This window comes from Lynx canadensis, chromosome A1 (genome assembly GCF_007474595.2).
Source record: "Lynx canadensis isolate LIC74 chromosome A1, mLynCan4.pri.v2, whole genome shotgun sequence".
Classification (NCBI taxonomy): domain Eukaryota; kingdom Metazoa; phylum Chordata; class Mammalia; order Carnivora; family Felidae; genus Lynx; species Lynx canadensis.
This window is the reverse complement of record NC_044303.2, coordinates 222,658,455-222,685,524: the sequence shown is the minus strand read 5'-3', so window position 1 is coordinate 222,685,524 and position 27,070 is coordinate 222,658,455. Positions and strand designations below refer to the sequence as shown.

At 34.6% G+C, this 27,070-nt stretch overlaps 1 protein-coding gene across 1 annotated transcript in view; it reads right to left on the bottom strand.

Annotated features, from left to right (window-relative positions):
* Positions 1 to 27,070, bottom strand: part of LOC115525123 (cadherin-12) — a 93,790-nt gene that overhangs the window by 44,759 nt on the left and 21,961 nt on the right. The window contains exons 3-4 of the mRNA XM_032594644.1: positions 14,946 to 15,133; positions 2,094 to 2,347 (exon numbers count right to left, since the gene is read on the bottom strand). Coding sequence (XP_032450535.1) covers positions 2,094 to 2,347; positions 14,946 to 15,133 — 442 coding nt within the window. The remainder of the gene's footprint in view (positions 1 to 2,093; positions 2,348 to 14,945; positions 15,134 to 27,070) is intronic.

The following is a 27,070-nucleotide window of genomic DNA, read 5'->3' as shown; positions in this document are numbered from 1 at the left end:
CCCTCACGGGGATCAATTAGATCCATCTGTGTCTACAGCTTTGGTGAGTCAGGTAGCAACCTATTAGAAGGAAGACTAGTGATGCCGCTTTTTTCCATATACAGTAGCTCTTGTCGGACACTAGCTCGCGTGACAGTAACCTCCCCTCCCAACAACAACAACAACAACAACGACAACAACAACACCAGTCTTACAGTTGAATTGTTTCTCTAAAACATAGCTTTCCTTTATTCCTCACACCAGGATCTTAACTCTAAACATGTTCTTGTATTTGGAAATCTGAAACCCTCACCACCCTCCCACATTTGCCAGGTGGTGGGTTTCCTTATAAATTCTCTGATTTGTTTGGTTTTGTTTTTGACATACTGCATTAAGTTCATATTTTATAAATATTTTGATCCCATCACGCTTTGATCAGTCTTCAGAGATAGAACATACAGTAAATTAAATAACTTAGCATGTTCTCTAGATATCATGTTTCACTATGTTCCAGAATTCTCATTTACTGTATGTATCATAGAGAATTTCAATCCATATTTATTTACCTACTACTTTCTTTACAGCCTTCAATATTTCTTCTGTAACTGTTTATATTCTCAAAATTCCCCATGAATCTACTCACGAGGCATTTCCCAGTTTCACAATTATCAACAGCACACTTGTGGTCTTAAGAATAGGACTGATGAATGATGACAGGTTAATATATAACAGCTGCTAATAGAGCTGATTCTTGAGCACGCTTCTACAAACACTAGTAATAAACACACTCTTCTGGAGTTTAACTGAGTGCGAGTCATGTTGTAAAATGGACATGTAGAACAACAACTTAAATCCAATGAGGAAATTAACCAGCATTCAACCTGACATGTAGGGGCACTCAGGAGTTTCTATTTCTCTTCTCTTTCCCAAGACAAATGGTGCTTCTTTAGCGTTCTCTCCTGACCACTGACGCGTTTCGAGAAGAGGAATACTAAGACCATCTTGGGAGATAGATTCATATGAATACAAAGAACAAGGCTTACCTGCTCTCAAGCCATTTCCTGAGACTTTCCTATATGCTATGAATGTGTTGAGGTAACCACTGAATGATTTATGCATTTTTTGTATTATTGCCCATGACAGAAAGTCTTATAAGATATGTGTCTATATATTTTCCTTAGGTCAATAGTGTTTTTGCATCAAAAGCCAACTTTTCTTTGGTCTGATTTTGTATATGAAGGTTTAACCCCTTAGAGGTGGAAGATTCAGAACAAATAACACACTGTTCTCTCTCTTTCTTTTCTACTTTTTTTTTTTTTTTTGGTTTCCCAGTGCTTGTATGCATGTGGGATATGGGCAGCTAGCAGGGAATTTAAAGGTTCAGAAGAAATAGAGTTGAATCAATAGGAAGTCTCAAACTATGTTGCAGAATCAATGTATAAGTGAGGGAAAGGGAAATCCCACTGTTTCAGTAGTAGTACAAATGGAATGTATGGGTTTCGGGAGGAAGGAGAGAGAGAGATTATTTTCTTACTCTACCGATGGCTTTGTTGACTCACTACCCAGCAGCCTTATAGCAAAAGGAGCTCTTTGTAACGTCTGGGCTTTGAGCAATTCCATAATTCATCTTACCCTAGAACTGGCTCTAACTGCTTTCATCAGCGGACACAATTGTCAGTGAAAAAAATGAACTGCAAATGGCAAGTGGTCAAACCATCTTTCTCAAACACTAACTTCCAGCAAGAGACAGAGATTTTTGAGTAATTGAAAAAATGTATTAAATGTCTACTATACTTCAGGTACTGTGAAAGTATCTCCATACCATGAATCATGGGAATTCATCCTTTGAGGTTGTATTAATAAATGCCTTTTACAAATGAAAAATTGCGACTGGTTAGCTTGAGTAACATGTTCACCATCATGCCACTGTTAAGCCACTGCTACAGGGACTGATAGCAGATGTCTTTGTTCAAATCCTGTGGCTTTTCCTCTAATACGTATCACGCGAAGGCATAACATTTTCCCCAAACTCAATCATCCATGCAGGTTTGGACAGAGCATTGTTTTTCCTTTCTCTTCCGACACACAGAAAATGAAAAGTTTCTTTTTCTTACCGAACAGCACTACTGCCCACATCTAGGTCTTGTGCAGTGACAGCACCGATGATGGTCCCAACTGGAGTGTCTTCATAAACCTCCATGGTATAGAGCGGCTTGCTAAACACCGGTGGCTCCTCAATATCCAGCACACTGATCTTCACTGTGGCTGTGTCTTTAAAAGGGCCCGCGGAGTGAAATCTGTGGTCAATGTGAAGGTTGGAGGCTTCTACTTTAAAAGTATATGCCTTCTTTGTTTCAAAATCTAATGGCTGGAATAAGGACAAATCGAAAATGAAGAGGTGCATGCATATAGAATGTGGCAAAGATGGTGAACATTGTTTCAGAACATTTGCGAGGTAATACCAATTCTGAATCGGTTTCAAAACTTGTAATTAGTGGGTAAAGACACATTTTCGGAATCACGCTCTTGTAGATTATTCTGGGTAACTTGTAACGATAATTAGTTGCATATACTAAAATGGCACGTATGTGCACATACATGCTTAAGTAGGGCTTATTCATTTTGTAGGAGCAGTTAAAACACCAAGAGAAATTTTAAGGCAAGTTATTTTCTGATCTTATACAATACTGACATCTAGTGGAATTAAGCTATAATTAAAATACAATAAAATTGAAATTGGATAGCTAGGATAGTCTACATTCCAGTTTAAAATTTGGTACAAAATATGTTTTGTTTTTTTTTCTTGAACTACTCTTCTTATTTTGACAGTAATATAATTTTTTATTAAATATTTTTTACTGTTTAAGTCTTTTCACTGAAAAAAAGGACTCTGTCAGGATTTAAAGCATGCACAGTGGTAATTATAGAGTTTTGGTCTTTGGTGTTCTCAGCATTGTATATATAATTAGTAGGCATTGTAATGCATCATTAGGATATTTTACCAATCTTTTACCTTGAACATATGTGATCAAATTAAACACAATTGTTAAACATGGTATTTGGAAGTCATTTGTCCAGAAGTCACTGATTCTCTATTTTAATACGTTACTACTACTTACTTTCACTTTTATTATGAATATTTGTTTTATGTTACAAATAACTGAAAATATTACATTTTGGAAATATGGGTTGCCACGGTGCTTTATATAAACTTTAGAGTCAATGGCTCTCCCTTCTCATCACCTATGAAAAACTAAGACAATAGGAAATTAACATTAACATAGAGATTTTCAGGGACCTTTAGTAGTTTCTGTTTTCTAAATTAATTCCCTCTGCTATGACTCCAATGACTTGCTAATTGCTGTGTCAACAGATCTGTTTTTTGTCTCAGCACACCTGGGGAAATTAAGGGAGATCTATTTCTCCCTTAAGGATAAGACCATAATTTTATGCACTTCCTCTGAGGATGAAAATGGAAAATTTTAAAAAAAATCCCTGTGAAATCCTCAAAAACTCTCACAATTCCATGGAGTTTATTAGAGCAAATAGTAACACCACCGAGATGTGACATTAAGTTCTGTTCACAATCATTTTCATTCAGGGGAATCTATATTTATTTTCCCTGTAATTATTCCCTTATTTATCTAATTTGTCCAATTTTATTCATTTTTTATCTGCTTTGCGCTCAATGTTTTCTTTTATCTTTTTATGTATTTTTAGTGACTTGTCTCATGCTTATTTGCCTATTATATTATGTCAATATGATATTGATTTTCTTCAATTTCCATCTGTTTTGTTAAGAATTTCAATTTATCGGGGCGCCTGGGTGGCGCAGTCGGTTAAGCATCCGACTTCAGCCAGGTCACGATCTCGCGGTCCGTGAGTTCGAGCCCCGCGTCGGGCTCTGTGCTGACGGCTCAGAGCCTGGAGCCTGTTTCTGATTCTGTGTCTCCCTCTCTCTCTGCCCCTCCCCCATTCATGCTCTGTCTTTCTCTGTCCCAAAAATAAATAAACGTTGAAAAAAAAATTAAAAAAAAAAAAAAAAGAATTTCAATTTATCATTAAGCCAATAAAAGTAAATAATGGCATGCATAATATGCCATCATTGATTTTTTAGTTATTGGTTAAATGAATAGGAACATAATATCAAGAACGAAAAAGGAGGTAGTCCCATGATGCTATTTCGATAAGCCTACAGCTTGACTACCGGGTTTTGTTAAAGGAATCAAAATCATGAAAAAGCAAAACAAAACAACAAACAACAACAACAAAAACCAATTGCCAGAATAGGACAGCAAAGCATTATTCAAGCAGAAAATATGAAACTGTTAACAATTACTGAGAAAGTTTACGTAGAATAAAGATCAAAGATAGGAAAACCATTTTTAAATATTAAAGGGATATCCTTTTGAACCTCAGTTAGGCTTATTGTAATAGTGTCTCAGTGGAATTAACAAAATTCAAATTATTAAAATGGTAACTTTAGGTTGAGAAAAAGAAGAAATATCTAACAAAATTAAGCCATTTAATATTGAATTAATTTAAAAAATATCAACAGCCTACATGGTGGTGAGGCTTGGAATGCTTCCTGGGTCCAATGACAAGATTTGCTTTTTCTGCATTCAACAAACTCAGAAATTAGTGAGAAACATGTCATCTCGTTTAATGAATGAGAGAGACCGATGTGTAAGAAAGAGGGCTGTGCTAGGTCATTCAAATTAAAGGACATAGAAAAATATATTTCTTGTTTTTATAAACCCTAAATGCTCTATGAATGTGAAACAATATAATTTTCCATCATACTGACCCCTATCTTCTAACGTAAGATTATTTTGACATGATCACCTTGGGTCCTTTTGCCTAGAAAGCTAACTGAGCTGTCCTAGCTTATACTTACCCCTTTGGGGGGAGGGGGGCCAGAATTCACTTCTGTCTCAGAATATAGCCACTAATACCATGTGTTCCCCTCCTCTGCCCTTACTTTCTCCTAGACATCAAAATGCTCCTGATAATCTACATGATTGGGCAACTTCTTTCTAGAAAAGATCTACATTTTATTCATTTTATTTACCTACTTGATTAAGGTGCCACTCCCACCTGATGGTTAAAATAAACTTAAAAAATAAAAATAAATTAAAAAAGGCAGTGCAGGTAATTTCCTCCTGGCCTTGAAGATGTAAACTCACGAGGGTAGAAACCACCTGGCAAGTCCTCAAGGGGCGCCTACCGGAGTTGACACTGAAACCTAGCCAATAACTAGCAAGAAATACCGACCTCAGTCATAAAGCCACAAAGAAATGAATTCCGCCCACAACCAATAAGCTCGGAGAGTGTCTCTAAGCTTCAAATCAGATGGCACCCCAGCCGACGCCTTGATTTCAGCCTGAGAGGTGCTGAGGTTTCAGCAGAGGACCCAGTTACGGTATCCTCTGACCCACACTTCCATCTGTCTTTACTTTTTACTCCTCTATATTGCTTCAATTTTTATGGTTAACACGTATCGGTATTATTTTGCCAACAGAGTAAAGTCATCACTCAACACAATGTATTCTTTAGTAATAAAATTCTACTTTCTCAATCATATAGTGGTTCTTAATGGCCAATGGAAGGAAATATTTTCAATCAATCCAAATGACTGAAGGCTGAACCTTTATCCAAATCAGGGTAGGTGCCTTTCAGGACAAGCAGAAAACAGACTTATACCAGCCTGAACCATGATGAAAAGACAAGACGGAAAAGAACTTACAAAGTAATTTCTTTGTGCCAGGGTGTGCTACAAAGATAAGATTTTCTGATCAAGCATCATTTTAAAGGAAAATTAAGTTTCCCAAAACTTAGTTTTATGATCGACATGGTAACCAATTTATGTATTTGTTGCTGGCACTTTCTGTTTCATAAGAATTTATTCCAGAACTTGACCACAACTCATGTTACATAGAAAATCATTCATAGATGATATCTGCACGTACTTCTTTGATTATTCACATCAATTTAAATTCACATTGATCAAATCAAATGTTTGGTGTTGAGAATAGAGTGGTTAACAAGTTAAATGAAGTCCATTTTATCACAAGCCTTATATTGTAGAAAAGGATGGCAACAACAACAACAACAACAACAAATTAGTAAGTACATCATTTTCAGCTGGTGTTAAGATTTATGAGGAAAATTAGGTAATAAGACACGAGGAAACATAATTGCATAGAGCACATTGGAAGTGCATTTTTTTCATGTTTATTTATTTTTGAGAGAGACAAAGACAGAGAGTGAGCTTGAGCGGGGGAGGGACAGAGAGAGGGAGACAGGATCCAAAGTGTGGGCTCCATGCCAACAGCAGAGAGCAAGATATGGGGCTCAAACCCACAAGTCACAAGATCATGCATGATTGAGCCAAATCGACCTCTTAACCAACTGAGCCACCCAGGCACCCAGGAAATGCATTCCTGAGGATGTAATAATGATAGGAACTGAGAAAAGAAAAACCACGCATGGGGAAGTCAGAAGCTAATGACCCTGATGGAAGGTGAGCAAAGGTTAAATTCCATAGAATAAATTCTATACCTTTCAATAAATATTTTTTGAACATCCTACCACGTTCTAGACATGATTACCCATGCTAGAACTGAGCAAAGCAGACAAAAATCACCACCTGTGTGGAGTTTGCTGTCTTCTAGGAGTTGATGGACAACAACAAGATACATAGGCAAAATATGTACCATGTTGGGCGGCAATAAATGGTATGGAAAAGTGTAAAATTTGGGGGTCAGATCATGTTCTGTGTGTTGGGGGTAGATGGCAGTTTGTGTATCCTATCACTGTTGAGGAAGGAATTCAACTCAGCAACTTACTAAAAAGTAGAGAGGTAATTATTTTTGTTTAAGTTTATTTACCTATTTTTGAGAGAGAGAGAGAGCCTGCGTGCTGAAGGAGAGTGGGGAGGAGCAGAGAGAGAATCTCAAACAGACTCTGCACTGTCAGCACGGAGCCCGACACCGGGCTTGAATTTACAATCCAGGAGATCATGACCTGAGCCAAAACAAAGAGTCTGAAGCTCAACCAGCTGAGCCAGCCAGGTGCCCCCATGAACTAATTATTTGATGCATAAAAGTTGTTACATGATTAGGTAAACATTCCCCAACAAAAAAGGGAAAAAAGTCAAATGTGGCCATTTTTAAAACCTGAATTTTAGTTGTTGACAAATTTCAACGGCCTTTCAGTTTTAAAATTAAAAAAAGCAAAACCAACAAAAAAAAAAAAAAAAAAAAAAAAAAAACCAATGGAATGACCAGGCAAAAAACGTATTTTCTAAATAAAATTATTAAAGTGAAGAAACATGTACTTCCTAAAAGTTACCTCTACATAAGTTTATCACAGAACTACTTGTTAGAAATGCCTTTAATTTTTGTGGGCATAATTTAGACTCCAGATTTTTGTAGCACTATGAATTTTTGATAGTTTTAATGAATTAATTTAAGAATCATGGGCATTATTCGCTCTATGCCCATATTTTAGTGATGATACTTTTTGGAACAAATTCAGTAACTAATTCAGCAAGACAAAACAAAACAAAAAAGAATACTGAAAGAAATTCTAGTGCTTCTAGTTAAGGGTTTGGGGTAAATGAAAGATTTTACCCTAAAAATGAAAGATTACATTAACTTTTATAAATACTTAAGTAAAATACGTGTTTTACATGCACACACAGTATAGATCATGATCATCTAGGGAGGCCAATTATTTTTTGAGCTTTCTTGAATAACCAAGTTCACAATTTACTTCTCTTTTTTTTAATGTTTAATTATTTTTGAGAGAGAGAGAGAGAGAGAGGCAGAGAGAGAGGGAGACACAGAATCCTGAGCAGGTTCTGAGCTGTCAGCATAGAGTCTGATGTGGGGCTTGAACTTATGAAGGCTAAGATCATGACCTGAGAAAAAGTCAGAGGCCCAACTGACTGAGCCAACCAGGCGCCCCTCTCACATTTTACTTCTAACATATATTGTTGGTAACAATAGTTATAACAGTTAATATGCTTTTCAAACATACTATAATTTACAAGCTGTTCAACTTTGAAAAAGTTACCTTTTTTCTTTGAGTTTCTTATTTCTCATATGCATAATCAGTAAAACACTATCTTTCTAAGTAATTTATAAAATACATTAAACTTTACATAGTACTGGAGAACTAAAAAAGAATGCATCATAAAACAATAAACCAACACAATGCATTTGTTCTGTAGTCAATAAAAAATTTAAACACCCTGTATATTTCAAGAATGTCCTTTATTGTGACAACACAAATACAGATATGATAAAGTGCCTTTAGGGGGCTCAAATATAGTAGGAATAATAGATGTGTTTAAAGTATTAATGCTATAAGTATCGTAGGTGTTTGAAAGAAATGCTGACGTTTTGGAAGAAAGTAAGAAGTGATCAGCTTTGCCTGAGGGACTCATGAAAGTCTTTGGTATGAGACATGGGAGATAGTTAAAAACAACAACAACAACAACAACAGAAAGAATCAACTAAGAAACTTATGTGGGGCAGTGTCTTCTGTGCAAAAGGAAGACTAGTGCATTTGGTAGAAATCGCAGTGAATTTCGTATGGTTGGAAAATAGCCTGTATATATGTGCGTGCTTATTCATGTGTGCAGCAGATGATAATACAAAACAGACGGTTTGCTTGGTATCTTACTAATGATGGAAACAAAAAAAGGACTTTAGCATGAGAGTAAGAGGAACAGAGTTAGGTTTCAACCACTCATAGAGGAAAGGGTAAGTTAAATGAATATATTCAGAGAATGGCCATAGCAGTGGTAGAAGGAATAACCAGGAGGATGCATGCCAACCCAGTAGGCAGAGAAAGAGGGACATTTTAACCCATGTTCAGGAGAAATTAGTGGCCAGGATTTACACCCTATTTGTCACAAGGAAGCTGATGGCAAGAGAAGCAACATAAGAAAAAAGTCTAGATTTGGGGGTTACGAAACTGGAGAGGAAGTGGAGCCTTATCTAGGAAGGAGAAGACATGAACAGAAGCGCTCTTGTTGGGAGAAGAGAAGGAATTTGACTTTGGTCATTCTGAGTTTGAACAGACTATAGAACACACAGTTTTAAATGCCTGATGGGAAGCAAAACGAGCTGCTTTGGTAATTTCAGTCTAGGAGCCAGTGTAGAGTTTATAAGACTGATTAGCCAAGTTAGGTAAGATGTTTAAAAGAAAAGGTGATGACAAATATTTACAAAAACTGGGACATCATATTTACAGAAATAAATAAAGAACACCACTTATGTTTTTCTTTAAACTTAAGCATGTCAGACTGGCTAAAAATAGGAGTGTCTTAAACTTAATAAAGGTGTATGTTTGGCTACATAAAATAAGCGATTCTGAATTTTTTCATCTTTTTCCCCTTAGAGTTATTCAAAAATTAACCACATGGTGGTGCTCTTCACCAAATCATTTGGTGTGAAAGCCTTTCCTTGCCATTTGACTTCAAAAAGAAAATGAGTTTTACCAACAGGACCTAAGTAAAATATGAATGGTTCAGTGGGACCCGCTGAGAGCTTAGCCTATTTACTAAAAATCCTGGTAAAGAATACAACATTTTACTTCCTTTTTTTACGGGAAAAAAACAATTCTGCTTTGGATTCAGTGTGAAAACAGTTACGTTTATTTGGAATGAAATAATATTTCCAACTAACATCAAAGAGTAAGAATTCTTTTTTAAACCAAAAGTTTTACTTATTTAAAAATAGAGAGGAAATCACATCATCATTCTTTACTTTAAACATGCACTCTTTATTTCCTAGTTACCAACAGACATTTTTGTAGAAATGGTAGAGAACTGAGAAATTATGGAAGATAATAAAATTGTCCTTTTGCAGAACTTAAATGTTGATGACAGTATTTTAATTGCTTTTATTTCTTAATAGTAACAAGGAAATTACAGTGCTTCTATAAATATATTTCTATTTTTAGTCCCTCAATGTTTTTAACTCATGTAATTTTATATTTATATCTGTTAACTATGTAATTATATAATAAATTATATTTATTCTCAGTTCTCCAGTAGAAAAAAAAACTAGAGTAAAATATATTTCCTTTCCTTTTTCAATTAAGAATAAAAATGCTCAATTTAAAATGCTTTATGCTCTCGTTTTAAATGTAGCCTATCTCCTAATTTTTAGATGGGATGAAACTTTTAACAGCTATTATTTTGATTTTGTTAGTGTTTTTAATGTTATAATACTTAAGAACATATAGGGTACTTTCTATTTGTTTAAATTTTGCTCAATGCAATGTGACATAAGTGTAGACTAAGGGTAGTTTTTTGTGTGTTTTGTTTTATTTTTACCAATAGCCTGTGCCTTAAGAAGATTTGTAAAGTTTCATAATGTTATTCTGAATTCAATGTGACACAGCGAAATAACATTATGTCATAGGGCTCATAAACTGAATTCAGGCTGACGTTAAAAAATAAATTAATAAAAGGTTTTTTTTTCATTCTTCTCTGCTCATAAACCTGGCTATCATTTTTATTCACTTACACCCTCCTCAGAAAGAGAGAGGGGAAATGGTAAAGGGAAAGCAAATAAAGATTTTGGAGATAAAACAATAACGAGAATATGTGCTTCAGAGAACTTTGTATTTTATTTTATTTTATTTTATTTTATTTTATTTTATTTTATTTTAAGATGTCATTTAAATTCCAGTTAAATATAGTGTAGTGTTGGTTTCAGGAGGACAATTTAGTGATTCATCACTTACATACAACACCCAGTATTTGGTTTATTGAGTTCAGAAAAGAAAAACTCGGTAAACAAAATATCATACTCAATGTTAGCCAAACAATTAAAGTAACTGATATTTATCAAATAGCTACATATTCAAAGGTAGAATATATTTTGGACTTTCTAAATGCATTAACAACATAATTCCTGCATGAATTTGGTTTTAATGAAAACCCTTTTTTACAATTTTATGCTGAGATGTTGAAGGGAGATTTTTTAAAAAACTAATTTAAAGATCACCATGTAACTGGAATAGTGCTATTGACGTTTACATATTTATTTATCATCACACACCTAATTTTTCTACGACTCCTAAAGGTAACTACAAGGTAAACTTTTCTGAGAACTTACTGAATATACACACAACTAATTCTATAATACATTCTTCACTCCTCCCCCAAAACTCTAAACAACTGCAGTTGTTTAAATTAATTTTGAGTTTCTCATGGGCTCTATTCAACAGAATTTTTCTAATGGTTTTATTTTCAAGAAATCATTCTGCCATGTTTAATCAAGTCATAATTCTACCCGTACATATTTGTACAAACACACAAAATATAATACATACAGCAGATAGATATGTAGGTATGTAAGTAGGTAGGTAGACAGATGATAGGTAATTTTAAAATTTTTGTTACAGAAGTGATCTCCTGGGATATTTGTCTTTTTTTGAGATTTAATAGATGAACTCTGCAAGCTACAATTGTCCTTTCCAAAAGATTGCCTCTAGGTTTTCCTCACTTAGACATTAAGACAAATCACAACACTAAGAACAAATCTATTCGATTGTTTGGTAATTTGCTGGATGATCAGAATTTTTATGAAAGTATGTTTTGGCTGTCCCTTTAAAATGTCGCCAGAATCTCACCATTTCTCACAACCTCAATTACTACGCAAGGCATGGTCCATACCTCCATCAACGGTTTCTGGGATTATTTCTGTAGGTTTGTAACTGGTCTATTTCTATCCTTACTTCCTAGTCATTATTCTCAGAACACCACAGTATCCCAGCTTTACAAGGATAGAGGTAACTTAGATCTAAAGTCACCCTGGGCTTTCCCATACCATGATCTAATTCGAGTCCTTGGACTGACTGGCCTATTGGGCTTCCCAAGAAGGGCCCTTTCTCTGCACCTTTGACTTCATTTCTGGCTGGGAACCCTTTCATTAGTGCACTCAACCCACTGGATTCCTTGCAGCTGCTGCCCAATCTTTCTGGAACAAGCTTCACTCAGACACTACATGGTTCATTTCCTGCTTCATTCAAGAGTCTGCTGAAATTTCATCCTGTCAGAGAAACGTTTTTTGACCACCTCATTATAAGAGCCACCACATGCAGTAATGACTTGTATCCCTGTACCCTGCTTTACGCTTTTCAAGCTTGAATTTATAGCTGCTGTCAGTGATTTTGCATTTATCATCTGTCTTTCCCAACTAAGTGGAAGCTGCTTCAGTTCAGGGATTGGATCTGTTTTGTTTACTGCTTTATACCCAGAATCCAGAGTGGGCTCTCAGATTTAGTGACTTCCCCATCAGTACCTGTTGAATGAAGGAGTGAACGTTAGTTATGGACACTGAACTTTATTTAAATGACAAATTTTATGCCAGCAAAATGGACAATTACTCATCCACTGCAGGAAGAAAAATGTACTTTTTATACTTGGAGATACACATTTCAGACTGGTTTTCTTTATTATGTAAATCAATTTTAACAACGTTATGTCATAATTTCATAAATCCTTTTTAATCTCCTTAAGAAAGAGAAGAGTCAAAAAATTAAATCAAAAAATGCAACAAAATAAAATTGTTCAAAAATTTGACTCTTTTCATGAATTTTTCATAAGCTAAAAAGGGAAAAGTTCTGTTCTTATTGCTTTAGTGAGGATGTATAATAGGTAAATATTTACGAAAATTTATTTATATAACTAAATATTTACTTTCAAAGATCAAGCCATTTTGATGTAATGTAAAGACTATAGTTAGCCATGTTTTCAATTGTGTTAAAAAGTAACACACATTTTCCCACACATTTTCCCAGATTGACACTTAGACATCAATGTTTTATTGGCACAGATGATAAATATGTATAAAGAAAAATATATAAAATGTTGTGTATAAATATAAAATATAGGTATAACTTTAAATATACATGCATATATAGATTTTAAATATATAGCATACACAATATTGACTCTTCTGTACCTCAATTTTACTTTGTAAATTTACTTATTTTCATACATAAATTTTATTAACTTTTGATGTAAAATATTTTCTATTATTTTCTTTATTACTAAGAGAATTCATATTTGCTCCATTTAAATTAATGTTTGTAAGTCATTTAAGTATAGTGCTTTTTGAGAAAAAATAAGTGATAAGATTTTTCATTGACTTTCTACTGAATAGAAAAGAGAAAAATGAGCAAAGCAAGAAGAAACAATAAAGGAGTAAAGTTGATAAGAATGTGACACATAGTTTTTAAGAGTACTTTGAAAATTAAACATAAATGTATAATTGTGCTGAATGAGATCATGTGGTTAAATTAATTTGTAGAAAAGGTACAGTTTATTGCAATAGTGGAAATAAAAAGTGATAAATAATCTATATGAAAATTGTGTTTATTTTCAATATTGTTTTTATTGTCATATATATCATGTCTTTGTTAAAATTCAGAGTTCCTGAGCAAATCTGGAAACAGCAACCTCATTCCTGGGAATGACTGCAAATATACTTCTTGTAGGTTAAAATAATTGCAGTTATTAAATGTATACGATATACTGCAGTTTGGGTTGAATACAACATGCTTTGTAGCAGAGGAGAAAACAGTACTAAATTAAATGAGTGTCACTGTTTTTCCTACACTCCATTCTTAAAAATTCCTATAATTTGCTTCACTGATATGGAAACAATCTACACGTCCTAAATATAATTGTGATTTTCCTTTCTCACATTTCCATAACCCTTCTTCAAGCCACTCCCCAACAAAACACAGATTATAACCTGTCTAATATTGACAGTTGTGCTCTCCCCTTCTGCGATTCTCCTCTGTATTAATCCCTTTTATTATTATTATTATTATTTTGATAGAGAGAGATAGACAGAGATGGAGAGCATGCTCTTGAGCAGGGAAGGGCAGAGAGAGAGAAAAGAGAGAATCCCAAGCAGGCTCCGTGCTGTTAGCATGGAGCCCAGCACGTGGCTCCTTATCATGAGCTATGAAATTGTGACCTGAGCAGAAACCAAGAATCAGTTGCTTAACCAACTGAGCCACCCAGGCGCCCCTAACCTATTTAACATTACTCAGTGGCTTCCCATCAGAGTCCGCCTTTCCTTCCCTCTCCCACCCTTTCTCCCTCTCCCTCTCCTTTCATCTTTCCCTCTCATTCTCCCTCCCCTTCCTCCTCTCTATCTCTCATTAATCCTTCTTTTCAGTTACCTCCTTAAAACCTCCTCAAGGCCAGAATTACCCTTGTTCATTTCTTCCATTCCTCAGTAGTATAGATTACTGACATAGGGATTCTTCCACTGTGATATAAACCTTTACCAGCAATGTGTGAATTAGATATTTATATAGACATTTATAGTCTCAGAAATGTCATGAGACGGTAAGACCAAAGCTGGTGGGGTTAGAATTTACCTCTAGATCTTAATTAATTTTTTTTAATTTTAAATGTTTGTTGTTGTTGTTGTTGTTGTTGTTTTAATTTTGAGAGAGAGAAAGCCAGTGAGAGGGGAGGGGCAGAGAGGGACGGAGAGAAAGAATCCCAAGCAGGTTCCCTGCTGTTAGTGCAGAACCCAATATGAGGCTCGAACTCACAAACCATAAGATCATGACCTGAGCCAAAATCAAGAGTCAGACACTTAACCAACTGAGCCACCCAGGAGCCCCTAGATCTTATTTTAATTAATATATTTGCTTAAGTTTGTAACAATTAAAAATCAAATTACAATTAAATTCTTGTAAGAATTTTTTAATAAATAAATTCATGGACCTGTTTCAACAAAAAAAAATATTTATCTGTTGATTTTCAGAATACAAATACCTGAGGAAGTGAATACTTCAGAGCCGTTTGGTCTTTTTTAAATTTAATATACTCGTTTAAGGAAATTAAAATTTCTGTCATTTTCAACTTTTAGTCATTATTATTGGGTAATCAACTGTTCAAAACCTTGTCTATGTACCTTTTTCAATTTGATGACTCCTTCTTGTGTATCCTCATCTGTGACGATGTCAAACAAATTTCCCCCATCTCCTGGAACAATATTGTACTCAATTTCTGCATTTTGTCCAAAATCAGGATCCACAGCTCTTATTCTTCCAATGGCTGAGCCGATAGGAGAAGACTCGGGAACTTTCAGATGGAAAATACCTGATAAGACATGTATAATTCATGCCGTCAGTGGAGTTAGTTAAGTGTATAGTCAGATGACTAGGCTTGAGAAATATACTATATCTAAAGCAAATCACATTTAGAACATAATAGTGCCAAATCGAAAAGGAATTTCCTGTCAAGTTAAGAATTATGAGTAGGAGTAATAACTTCACTTTTCACTTCCATAGGTCCTGCTCTAGAATTTTAATTGGGAATTATAACTAGTAAAGTGTGTTCAGTTTAAATTAGCGCGAGGAAGTATTTTAAATACTAACAGCCTCAAAGTGTACCTAATATTAAATGGAAGGGCAGGAACATCCATGTAATTAAATGGTACCAATAGGGTAGAATCCGGGACATAAGAGAGAGATAAAATAAAGATAGATGACAGATTGATAGATATTTATAGAAAGTGAAGGTTATATTTTCTAATATATATATAAATATTTTATATTTTTCTTATGTATTCCATAGAGAGACAGTATGTACTCAGTAAGTGTAAATCACTAAACTAAAAAGAACCTGTAAGATAGTTGACCAAAATTTTAATCTATGATGGATTTAAGTATATTATATTATTGACTAATATTCAATTTGTGGTTAATATTTAGTAATTTCTTCCTGGGTATACTACAAGCTACTTTTATACACATATAAGATCAGGATATCAAGTTCATTCTGCTCTATTATTTATTTATTTTTTTTTTTTAGCAGTAAAAAAAAAAAAAAAAAAAAAAAATGTTTATTTTCACCACCAGGTGGAGCACGTACATTACTATGAATTTGATACTGAGTCAGAAAAACCTAGAAAAATTTCTATCTATATAAAATATACCAGAATCAGGAAAATTTGGAATATCCTCTAAAAATGAAAATATATACATTGCTTAAAGGAGTTTTAGAAATTGTGTATGGCATAACATGAAAAAGATATAGGCTATTTTACTGACTTGTCATCAAAATCAATATTAAATGATTAAATGACAGTCTATTTATATTAAAATAAGGAAAGGAAGAGTGTGGAAGGAAATAAAAGTGCAAAAACAAAACTAAACTCAAAATACAAAATTTAATTTTTATATCTTCTTTCCAATTTTAATTTCTATTAATGTACTTTGGATTGTACCTTCTCATGGCTAAAGCAACCACCGTAATTCACTCGTTTAGAACTTCTAGTTACATTCATAGAAATTAAGTTAGGAAGACCTTTAATATGTTTATTGAATGGTGAAGTTCATTCATCAAATTGCATTACAATATTTTGGTTATAGGCTTCAAGAAATATGAGGAAAAAATGCTCAATCACACCTTGTGGACACTTTGCTAAATATTTTCCATTTTATTCCCAATTACTTTGTTTTTCTTTTATAGTTCTTTCACAGTTTCAAAATGGGGTAATTTCATTAGCCCTGGTAGCATTAAATCTTTCAACTACCTCTCACTTCCGCCCCCACATACATATCTACCACTTGCACAAATACTGCTGAAATAAGCCTTGTTTACATTCAATGGACATTACCTCATCCAAAAATATAATTAATATTAAAAGATCTAAATATTTACCTAAATTTGGCTGATTTCATGTAAAACAGAGTGTAGATTTTTACAGCAGTCTGAAAATAGTTGTTCAATTAATTTGATAATTAATTAACAGTATACCTCCTTCAAAGGGGAGTATGTCAAATCTTTCTAAAAGAACACATTTAAAAGTTAATAAACAAATCAGAACATAGGCAAGTAATAACAATAATGCAAGTGGTAATAATGGAGTGTTACATAGGCATTAGGAAAGGATTTTGATTAAATAAGTCATATCACATGATCAAGCTGGCAACTTTTCATAGGCTACGACTATGTTTCATTAGGTTTTATTCCCTAAACACTTCACGCAGTGGCTGTCATAGAGATGCTCAAAGTTTGCAGGATTTAAAGTAGCTTTGGACTGGAGGCTACCAGAGCAAAGAGGAAGAATAAAGTCACAGGTTGCAATGTATACACATTGTCTAAGAAAAAGGTAACAACAGGTATCCAAGTGAAATTGAGTTCAAATAGCCATGATCACATAAGCAGGACCTAATGTGACTTTTACAGCCTACTTTTCTAGAGTGTTAAGTGCTTCACAATAGCCTAAACACTGATCATATGGAAGCACTTCTGAGCTACTAGCAAATATAAGGATGCCCGACTTCTTGTTTAACATGGCTGGAAAGCCTGCAACAGTTATTTAAACTTGTACTGAACTTCTCATATATGTGATTCTTTTTACTTTCTTTTTCTCTTCCTTTCTTAATATCTGTTAAGTAGAAGTATCACTTGTCAGAAACACGTCCACCACTTTTGCCTTTTGGGTGATTGTGATAAAGAACCTGAAGAAACACCAAAAGCCTTGAAGCTCTACTACACTTAGTCATAGTTCAAAGTCATGGTATATCAATAAGTGTTAAGAAAGGTGTTGAATTTTTTCCTGATAAAATAGAGTAATGGAAGTATGCTGAATAATGTACTGTACATCCTTCTTTCACATGATATTTAGTTAGGAAATGACCAAAAAAGTTATCAAAGACACAGCTGACAGACAGAGATTTGAGTGAAGGAGGCAGCTGCTGAGGGTAATGGATTTCAAACCTCAAACATGGCCAGCAGTGCAAGGTGATGATGGTGGTGTGGACTGAGGTAGGGGGAGGTTGGATGGGATCTTTAGAAAAATATGGACATCTAACTTAAAGTATGTATAATTTTTCTGCATACTCTATCTAATCCATTCAATAGGAACAAATTCAGATTACATATTTGCTTTATGAGTTAGATTTCATTTGAACGATTAAAAGCAAAATTAAAAGAATTAAAAATCAAGGGAAATAATCTAGTCTGGCATCATCATTAAGAGATTATGGTTAGCGGAGGTAAAAAAAAAAAAAATAGCCAGAATTGAGACCCTCCAATTTAACAAGAATTTTTAGATATCTGAAGGACATCAGATAATGCAGACTTTAAATGAGAGTTCCCCTTTTCAAGACAATATGCTGAGATATGAGTTTTGTGTTTTATAAAAGGAAATTTATGAAGCCACTAACAATAAATGTGAAGATGGCTATTCCTTGTAGTATTATGTCAATAGTAAGTTAAATAGCAGTTTCTTAAAAGGTGGTCAGCATATAGCATGCCTACACATTTTATAATTATCTGATGGCACTGGAAAACTTGTAATAAACTGAAATGCCAGCATTCTCCAAAAAAAAACCTGACTCAAAAGCACTCCCTAACATGTCCCACCAAAATTAAGATATAATAAAAGTGAAAACAGTGATTTACCATGTACATCTTTTTTGTGTATTGAGATTTTAGTGTACATAAAACACAAATGTACAGAGCACTGAATTTCCTGTTCTTTAGGATAGCACATTTTAGTAGGGTGGAAGACATATTCATTAAGCCAAGCATTTCCAAATAAAATACTGTAGTTAGAAATAAAGTCTCCAGAATATGGAACAGATCAGAGAAACTATGCATTAGTCATGTCATATTTTTTTAGGCTCTGTCGGTTTATTTCCAGTGACTTGACATTTTATCATTTCTAGAAACCCGACAGCAAATAAAGCTGGGGTCATTCAGATTAATTCAAAACTGAAGTAATCTTCAGCTGTGCCAAAGTTGGATCGCTTGTGATGTACTGTGTCATTACAGTTCCATCAACTTCTGCGTGTCCTACTTTGACGCATATGAAACATCTTAATGGCACTACCTGTACAAGACAGATTAAGAAATAAAACAGGTGACAAGAAATTGTTCAGAGTCAATAAGAATATATGCTTACATACTCATCAAATACACATGCTATGCTTAAAAGAAAAAAAAAAGTTCTCATGGAAAACAAGAAAACTGCATGTAGTGAACTAAGATGGAATTATAGTGATCAAATTCTAAAACTTCTTACAGATAATGCTCCCTATTAATTCCAAAGGTAAAAGTATCTATTACTCAGTTATAGGCTAAATGAGTATCTTCTCAGGAACTTTGTTGTTTCAAAAAATGTACTTGGGGTGCCTGGGTGGCTCAGTTACTTAAGAGTCCGACTTCGACTCAGGTCATGATTTCATGGTTCCTGGGTTTGAGCCCTGCATCGGGCTCTGTGCTGACAGCTCAGAGCCTGAAGCCTGCTTCGGATTCTGTGTCTCCTTCTCTCTCTGCCCCTCCCCAGCTCGTGCTCTGTCTCTGTCTCTGTCTCTGTCTCTCTCTCTCTCAAAAATAAACATTAAAAAATTAAAAAATAAAATTGAATAAAATTTAAAAAATGTACTTTGATTATTAGGACTCCCACTGGTTTTGTGTATGTGTCAGGGAGCATTCAGTGACGCCTAAGGAAAAAGGATATACAATAGGCTTTCCTTCTCTGAATTCTTTGGAATATTTCCAAGCATTGATATAAATACCAAAAGAGATACATTTACTTAACAAAACATAAATTAATATGTTTTAAGCTACTCAGAAATAAAAGTTGCAGGACTTGCAAAAATATATTAAGTTAATGAATAAACTATGTAATGCAGTGACAACATTTAGTAATAAAAACAGCAAGTATAAAGAAAATAGAACAATCCATTATAAATTATCTTTTGAAATACATTTTATGTTTATTGTAATAACTAAAATTACTCAAAAATAATATGTAAGAAGTCAATGTTCAGCTGCACAGAAAACTTACTATACTTAGGAATATGAAAACATATTATTTGAGATCTCGTAAATAGATGATTGCTTGAAGTACTACACGTATGTTTAAACTTTTGAAAATAATGTATATTACCATAAAACTGTTGATTCAGTGATTCAATTCAAACATTTAATTGTTCAAATAGTCATCCCACATGTTTGTGTGTATGTGACTTACCATCTAATGACATAGAAATAAAATGTTTCTTTCTCAATATTTTATTGTTTTAATTTCATAAGCAAAGATAATAACAGCACACAAAATGATTTCACCTTATTTAAAGAAAAGAAAAAGGAAATGGAAGCAAACAATATTTCTGTATGAGGATAAAGGACTATGTACCTGTTATACCTTCTTATTAGCCCTGTGACCTAGTGCAAAATATTTAATCCTTCTTTTCCTGATCTATAAAATTGGAATGATAATAATGGTGACGATGACGAGATCGTGATGTCACTCATACAATAGTGAAACTCCTAAGTAATAACTATTATTACTAGTTGCTTTCCAAATAGTAATTCTCTAGATAACTCCATATCTGCATTGTACTATTTTCCTGTAGAAGTTGCAGTAGTCAACTGGAAACTGCCTATAGAGATACGGAGATGAAAGAAAGGGAGGTGTTAACAGAGTTCTGAAAAGCCATTCTAATTTTAGCTGAAACACTTTACCCATATCTTCAAAACTGAAGGATTTAAGAGTAAAAATATCTTGGTGGTTGAAGAATGTTTTATGCCCTCTATTTCCTCAAAAGCCTGAAACTGTATTTTCAATAAGCACAAATTAAAGTAACGGAAATATAGTCCGCAAGAAAAAACCATCCTGATACCAAAGTTGGACTCCAACTAGATTTTAGTCAAGCATACTAAGCATACAGTAAGTGGAAGCTCTCAGTAGTGACAGAGACATTTAGTCCTGCTCATTCTTAGGATGGATCTGGGATGAACAAATTTTTGGAAGTGTCAAGTATCTGGAATCAAGAACTTTACTTTATTGGCCAAATTACTTCATTTTTTACAAAAGTTATAATTGCCTAGTCTAGACTTTCATTAGTTATACCCATGAGTATGAATTGCCATAGACCCAATTTACAATATATTAATGGATTTATAAGTTTTATGAAATGTTATCAATTCTATTTAATAATAGAAATATTTCTTTTCTCAGAGATATGAAAATTCATTCCAAACTTTCTAGCTCTGAGCAGCCATACACAGCACAAAAATTTAGGGCTAATTATTGAATTGTCCCTTCTAATTTTCCTTAGGGTGGTAGATTAGTTAAGTCGTCCAGTAACTCGGATTATTGATGAGTGAATCAACCGCAACATTTAGTAGCTTCCTCAATGGAATGATAAAGAAAAAACAAATAAAACAAAAAATACATGTTTAATCCTAATGGCATTAATGACCTGGTTGGGGAGGTAGATACGAATTAAACAATTATACAAATGAAGTAAAATTGCTAAGTAACATCAGTGCTTTAAGGGAAAGTTACACAATTCTGTTCACTTTTTCTGACGTTTAAGCTAAGAACCTGAGCTAAGTCAACTGGCTGATGTTGGATTTGTGAGGTAAGCTATTAGAAAACATTCCAAATACTAGAAACTATATGACAAAGCCAATAATTATCATAATCTTCTGCCCTTCTATTTTGCTTGTTCAGTTACTACCACTATGGCTTATTTATATAACATATACTGATATAGAGACAGTAAACATCAATTTTAATATCAAATATAAATAACTTTACCTTTAGTTAATATCAATATATTGATCCCTCTACATCTACTAATTCATTATCATTTTTCTGTTGATCTTTTTCCTCGACTAAAACATCTTTTGTTGTTTCATTATCATATTAACCTATGGCCTATATATCTTGTCCATGTTGTTGCTGCAGTCTGGTCAAACTCAACCCTTGGTAATGATAATTACCCTCTTTCTCAAGAAGGAGGTGCGACTGACTGAGGAAAACCAAAAAGAAGCAGTCAGCTAGATATCATTACAAATTTTCATCACTAACCTCAAATGCACTTTCCAGATTGGCTGTAAAGCATACAGATTTGCAAAGGTAACTTACCACTATTTGCTATGACCTCTATTTTACACTGATTTATTTTCCACAAATCTTTACTACCGACTTTTTTTTACTTTTTTTAACTTTTTTTCTACAGATTTTCCTCAACTTATAATGGGGTTTTGCCCCAATGAACCCATCATAAATTGAAAACATCGTAAGTTGAAAAGGCATTTAATACACCTAACCTACTGAACATCATCGCTTAGCCTCTCCTACCTCAAACATGCTCAGAACACTGACAGTAGACTACATTTGGGCCACATCACCTAACCGAAAGCCTATTTTGTAACAAAGTGCTGCCCATGTCACGTAATTTATGAATACTGTATTATCAGTTGTTTACCCTCATGATCGCATGACTGACTGGAAGTTGTGGCTCGCTGCCTCTGTTCAGCATCACAGGTGAATATCGTACCACATACAGCTAGCCTGGGAAAAGATCACATTTCAAAATTCAAAGTACGGTTCCTACTAAATATGTATCGCATTCACACCATTGTAAAGTAAGTTGAACTGACGTGAGTTGAAGACCAACTTAGTTGGTGACCCTGTCTCCTATTTTACAGGGGGAAAAAAATGAACTCATATCACATAGGAGACAGTTCAGCTTCCTGAACCTTCAAACAATCCCACATCAGTATTACTGCTAGTCTGAAAAGGCATAATATGCATCATTTAATAAAAACATGTTTCCGTGCACCTGAGTGGCTCAGTTAAGCGTTAGACCTCAGCTCAGGTCAAGACCTCATGGTTCCTGAGTTCAAGTACCATGTCAGGCTCTGTACTGACAGCTCAGAGCCTAGAGCTCACTTAGGATTCTGTGTCTCCCTGTCTCTCTGCCCCACCCCCACTTGTGCTCTACCTCTCTCTCTCAAAAATAAATTTAAAAAACATAAAAAAAAACCCCAAACGTGTTTCCTTTCTTTGTCTTCCACTGCTCCTTTAGACCTTATTCAGCGAGGGTAAGCTTTCTCTTTTCTTGGATGAGACTATGGTGAATCAATGATGTTTCTGCTCAACTCTAAATAATAGACAGTCCTATGTTCACTTTATCTCACAAATTTTAGATTTGGAAATGAGAAATTCTCAACTTATTAATTATTAATTATTACATCAATCCTTATACAAAATTTAGAGTTCTCTCGTCTGCCTCCCTGCCGACAAGGCCACCTGGGCCAGCAACGGATGGCACTTTGGGGATATGAATGGTGTGGCAGGCTTCCCTCTGTCTCATCATCCACTTTGCAAAAGTGTTTTTACCTCATAAGAGGCAACAAAGCTAGTTTTTTTTGGGGGGGGCTGTTTTCACTTGAATAGATAGGTTTTGCTTCTCTGGGATTAAAGGTAATGGCTCTAATGGCTCTTTTGGGAGCTCTTGAGAGCTTCTCCCACTATATACCCAAGACAAAGGCATTGCCTCTGCTTTGATGTAACATTCCCCTTAGGCTCTGGATCTCCAAACAATCCATTTCACACACAGATTCTCACTTCAAGGAAAATCTCTGTGGCAGAACTTAAAATGACTCTGGTTTGGACATTCAGCTTCCACAACTAACCCCTCCTTTTATTGTCATGTAATTACTCTCCCAGACAAAGCCTTATTCCAGGATCTGCTCTTTCTGAAGATACTTTCACGTTCCTAAGCATAAGGCAAGCCTCAGACCCTCGATTTTGCCCATTTTCTGAAATAATATGGGAAAATATACTAGATTTTATCATTGGTCCTTCATGAAGGAAGGCTCCCCTCACAAGACCTGAGAGGCAAGGGAAGGGTAGCTCCACTCTTATTTTCATTAGATGGAAACTGCGCGGGGTTTTATGCAAAGCAATCCTCAGTACAAAATTCTCCCTCCACTCCACACTCTATAGTATTTTAAAAGCACAACAATAGCCTCGCTGTGATTGAGGGCTTCAAGAATCTTAAATGCATCCTGACTTTCTATTGTAAATTCTGTATTTTGTTTCTGGGACCATACTTGGTCATGTGGTATCCATTGTAGCTTAGCTCCCAGTGGAAACTTCAATATTAGCCTCTTATATCAGTAAGCTTTCTTTCACCCTTCTATCCAATTTCAACTGAGGTGTCCCCCTGCCTCTTCTTATTAAACCCCAATAATTCATTGATATCACTGACATTTTAGCTCCTAAAATCATTTGAACCTAGCCACATATTCCCATTTTTCACAACTGCCATCAGTACCACCATCACAGATTAACTGACTCACACTACTCGTCTTGTGTCACTCCAGTTATCTAACTGGCTTTCTTATGACTATTCTGCTTGCCATCCCCCACGTGCACTCTATTTTCTGTGCTGCACTGCATGAATAGGATCATTTATATCACTTTTATCTAGAAACTCCATTTCTTTTATCATTGAGAAGACTGTTGCAAGGACATATATGAACTTCTAAAAAATCTATGAGTGTCAATATGATGGAAAGAGAGAACTTTTTAAAAAGAGATACTCTTTAAGTAGAATAGACCACATCATCTCCATCGCCAGCATCATCATCACCATCGTCACTATCAAAGGAATTATTTGTATAGTGATTCCTATTCTCAGGTACTTTTCTAAGCACTTTCCCATTATAACTAATTTTATCCTCACATTAAGAGTATGAGACAGATACTATTATGATGATTCCCAGTCAGTGACGTTCTAGTAAATGTTTGACAACTGGATCAAAGTAGGGAGGGAGAACAGATATGGGTAAGCTCAAATTTTTCAGTGTTTCTCAGTTTCTGGGGTGAAAGAACTCCCAGCATCCCTGCTTTCAAACCAATGTGACATCACTGAATAGAGATGGGAGGTGTGCACAATTGGCTTGAGGATCAGTAGAGCGAGCTCCAGCATACCACTCTATCAATGAAGAAATTGAGGTACATGAGATGAACCAATCAAGTGGCATCTCTGATCTAAACTTCACCTGTTTTTACTGCCTGAATGTCATTCAAACAGAGACAATATTGGATTAACAAATAAATTCTTTTAAAATGCAAATAATTCAGGGGCGCCTGGGTGGCGCAGTCGGTTAAGCGTCCGACTTCAGCCAGGTCACGATCTCGCGGTCCGGGAGTTCGAGCCCCGCGTCAGGGCGTCAGGCTCTGGGCTGATGGCTCAGAGCCTGGAGCCTGTTTCCGATTCTGTGTCTCCCTCTCTCTCTGCCCCTCCCCCGTTCATGCTCTGTCTCTCTCTGTCCCAAAAATAAATAAACTTTGAAAAAAAAATAAAATGCAAATAATTCAAATTATTCTTAATTTCAGGAAGACTGATGAATGCAAATCCCAATTAAGGATCAATTGGAGTTGGATAGACTTAAGGAAAGTTTCCTTTTTCAATGCTTAGAGAGCAAAATCAATGAAGACAGAGAGACAAGAGCATGTATTAGATGTAAGATGGTTCTTAGAAAGGGATGCTGCTCTAAAATTAAAATTACTCTTACTTCCGTACCCAAGAAAGAAAAGGACATTTATTCCATCTCTTTCCGTTCTTCCAATAATCCCTCCCTTATTACATAGCTCCCAGCTTTCCACTACAAAATTTTTCAAGGAGGCATTATTTTTAATACTATAGTTCTGCTAAATTATAGATCCAATTAACACATATCTGTATTTCCTTGCAAAATGAATTGCTCTTTATAACATCATTTTTTTTTTCAAGAGATTGCATTGGAAATCCCAAACAAGCTAATTCCAAATGAACTGTGAAACCTAATCCATTTGTATTACTTAATGATTGCCAGAATTAAAAGTGCTTCTGATTCTCAAAAATATGTATTTTTAATATATATGATTTATATAACCACTATCCCCATTACATAATAGTAAACATGATGGAGATCTTGGCAAGAGTTCACAACATTTCAAGTGCATCAGTAACTTTCCATTGTTCATTCATTTCTATGGAGTACATTTAATATTCCCTTAAAACCTCCATTAAATATGTAAACCTTGCTCTTGTCTTTGTCTTATGTAATTTCTGTTCCATCTAACAAAATATGGCACTAGATAATTGTCAGCAATATTAGCCACTGATTTCACAAAAATAAGCAACACTAGAATTTTTATTAAAAATTATTAATAAATATGACACCTTATTATCTAAGCTTCTGAAAAAATGTTTGGAATCTAAATTCATCTGTGAATATTATTTACTCAAATATTTGATTTCTCAAAAGAATTTTTTTGGAAACATTATGAGAGTAGTCTGGAAAAGAGAAATTTGATAAAGTTTCTTCCTTTATAACATTTTTTTAGGCAAAACTAATTCTTGCAAAGCATCCAATTCATTGAACTACAAATATTATTTATGAATATTCATCACATATTCATGCATCATATTTGTAGACAAAGTTTTAAAATTTTCTGTACTCATGTATTTTATTATTTGAACACTTCTTATGTCTTCCCTATTTTGCTGCTTATGCCTAAATTGTTTCACTGGCCTGCTACTCCTCTTCTTTATATGTATAAATTCTATTCCTGGGGCTCCTGGGTGATTCAGACGGTTAAGCGACTGACTTCAGCTCAGGTCATGAGCTCACAGTTTTGTGAGTTCAAGCCTCATGCTAACAGCTCAGAGCCTGGAATTGGCTTCGGATTCTTTGTCTCCCTCTCACTCTCTGCCCCACTCACACTTGCTCTCTCTCTCTCTCTCTCTCAAAAATAAATAAACATTTAAAAAATATATTCCTCATTCTTTCAAGGGCAGCTTAAAGCCATTTTTGATGAAACATTTTCTTGCCTTCTCACTTTTATTTTTTCCCATAATTTTATACAAAAAATCCTTTAAATAAAACATGATGTTTTTGCATCATCTAAATATTTTGGCGAACATTTGCTCTCCCGCTGGCTAATTCTTACTGTGGTTTTCAGAAATTAATGTGGATATTATTTCCTTCAAAATCCTCTCAAATCTATTCTCTAATGATTTGGATGCCCATCTTATACATTTATGTGTCATTGTGTGCATAAGTCTATCATTTATTTTATTTCAAGTAGTATAATTGTCCATTAACTTAATCTCCCCATTATACACAGAGCTGCTTGAGGGAAGTCGTTAAATTTTTTTATCCTTTTTGTACCGACACACAAAAAAGATATAGCCTTTTTTGCACTTACACTTCAATAAAACTAGC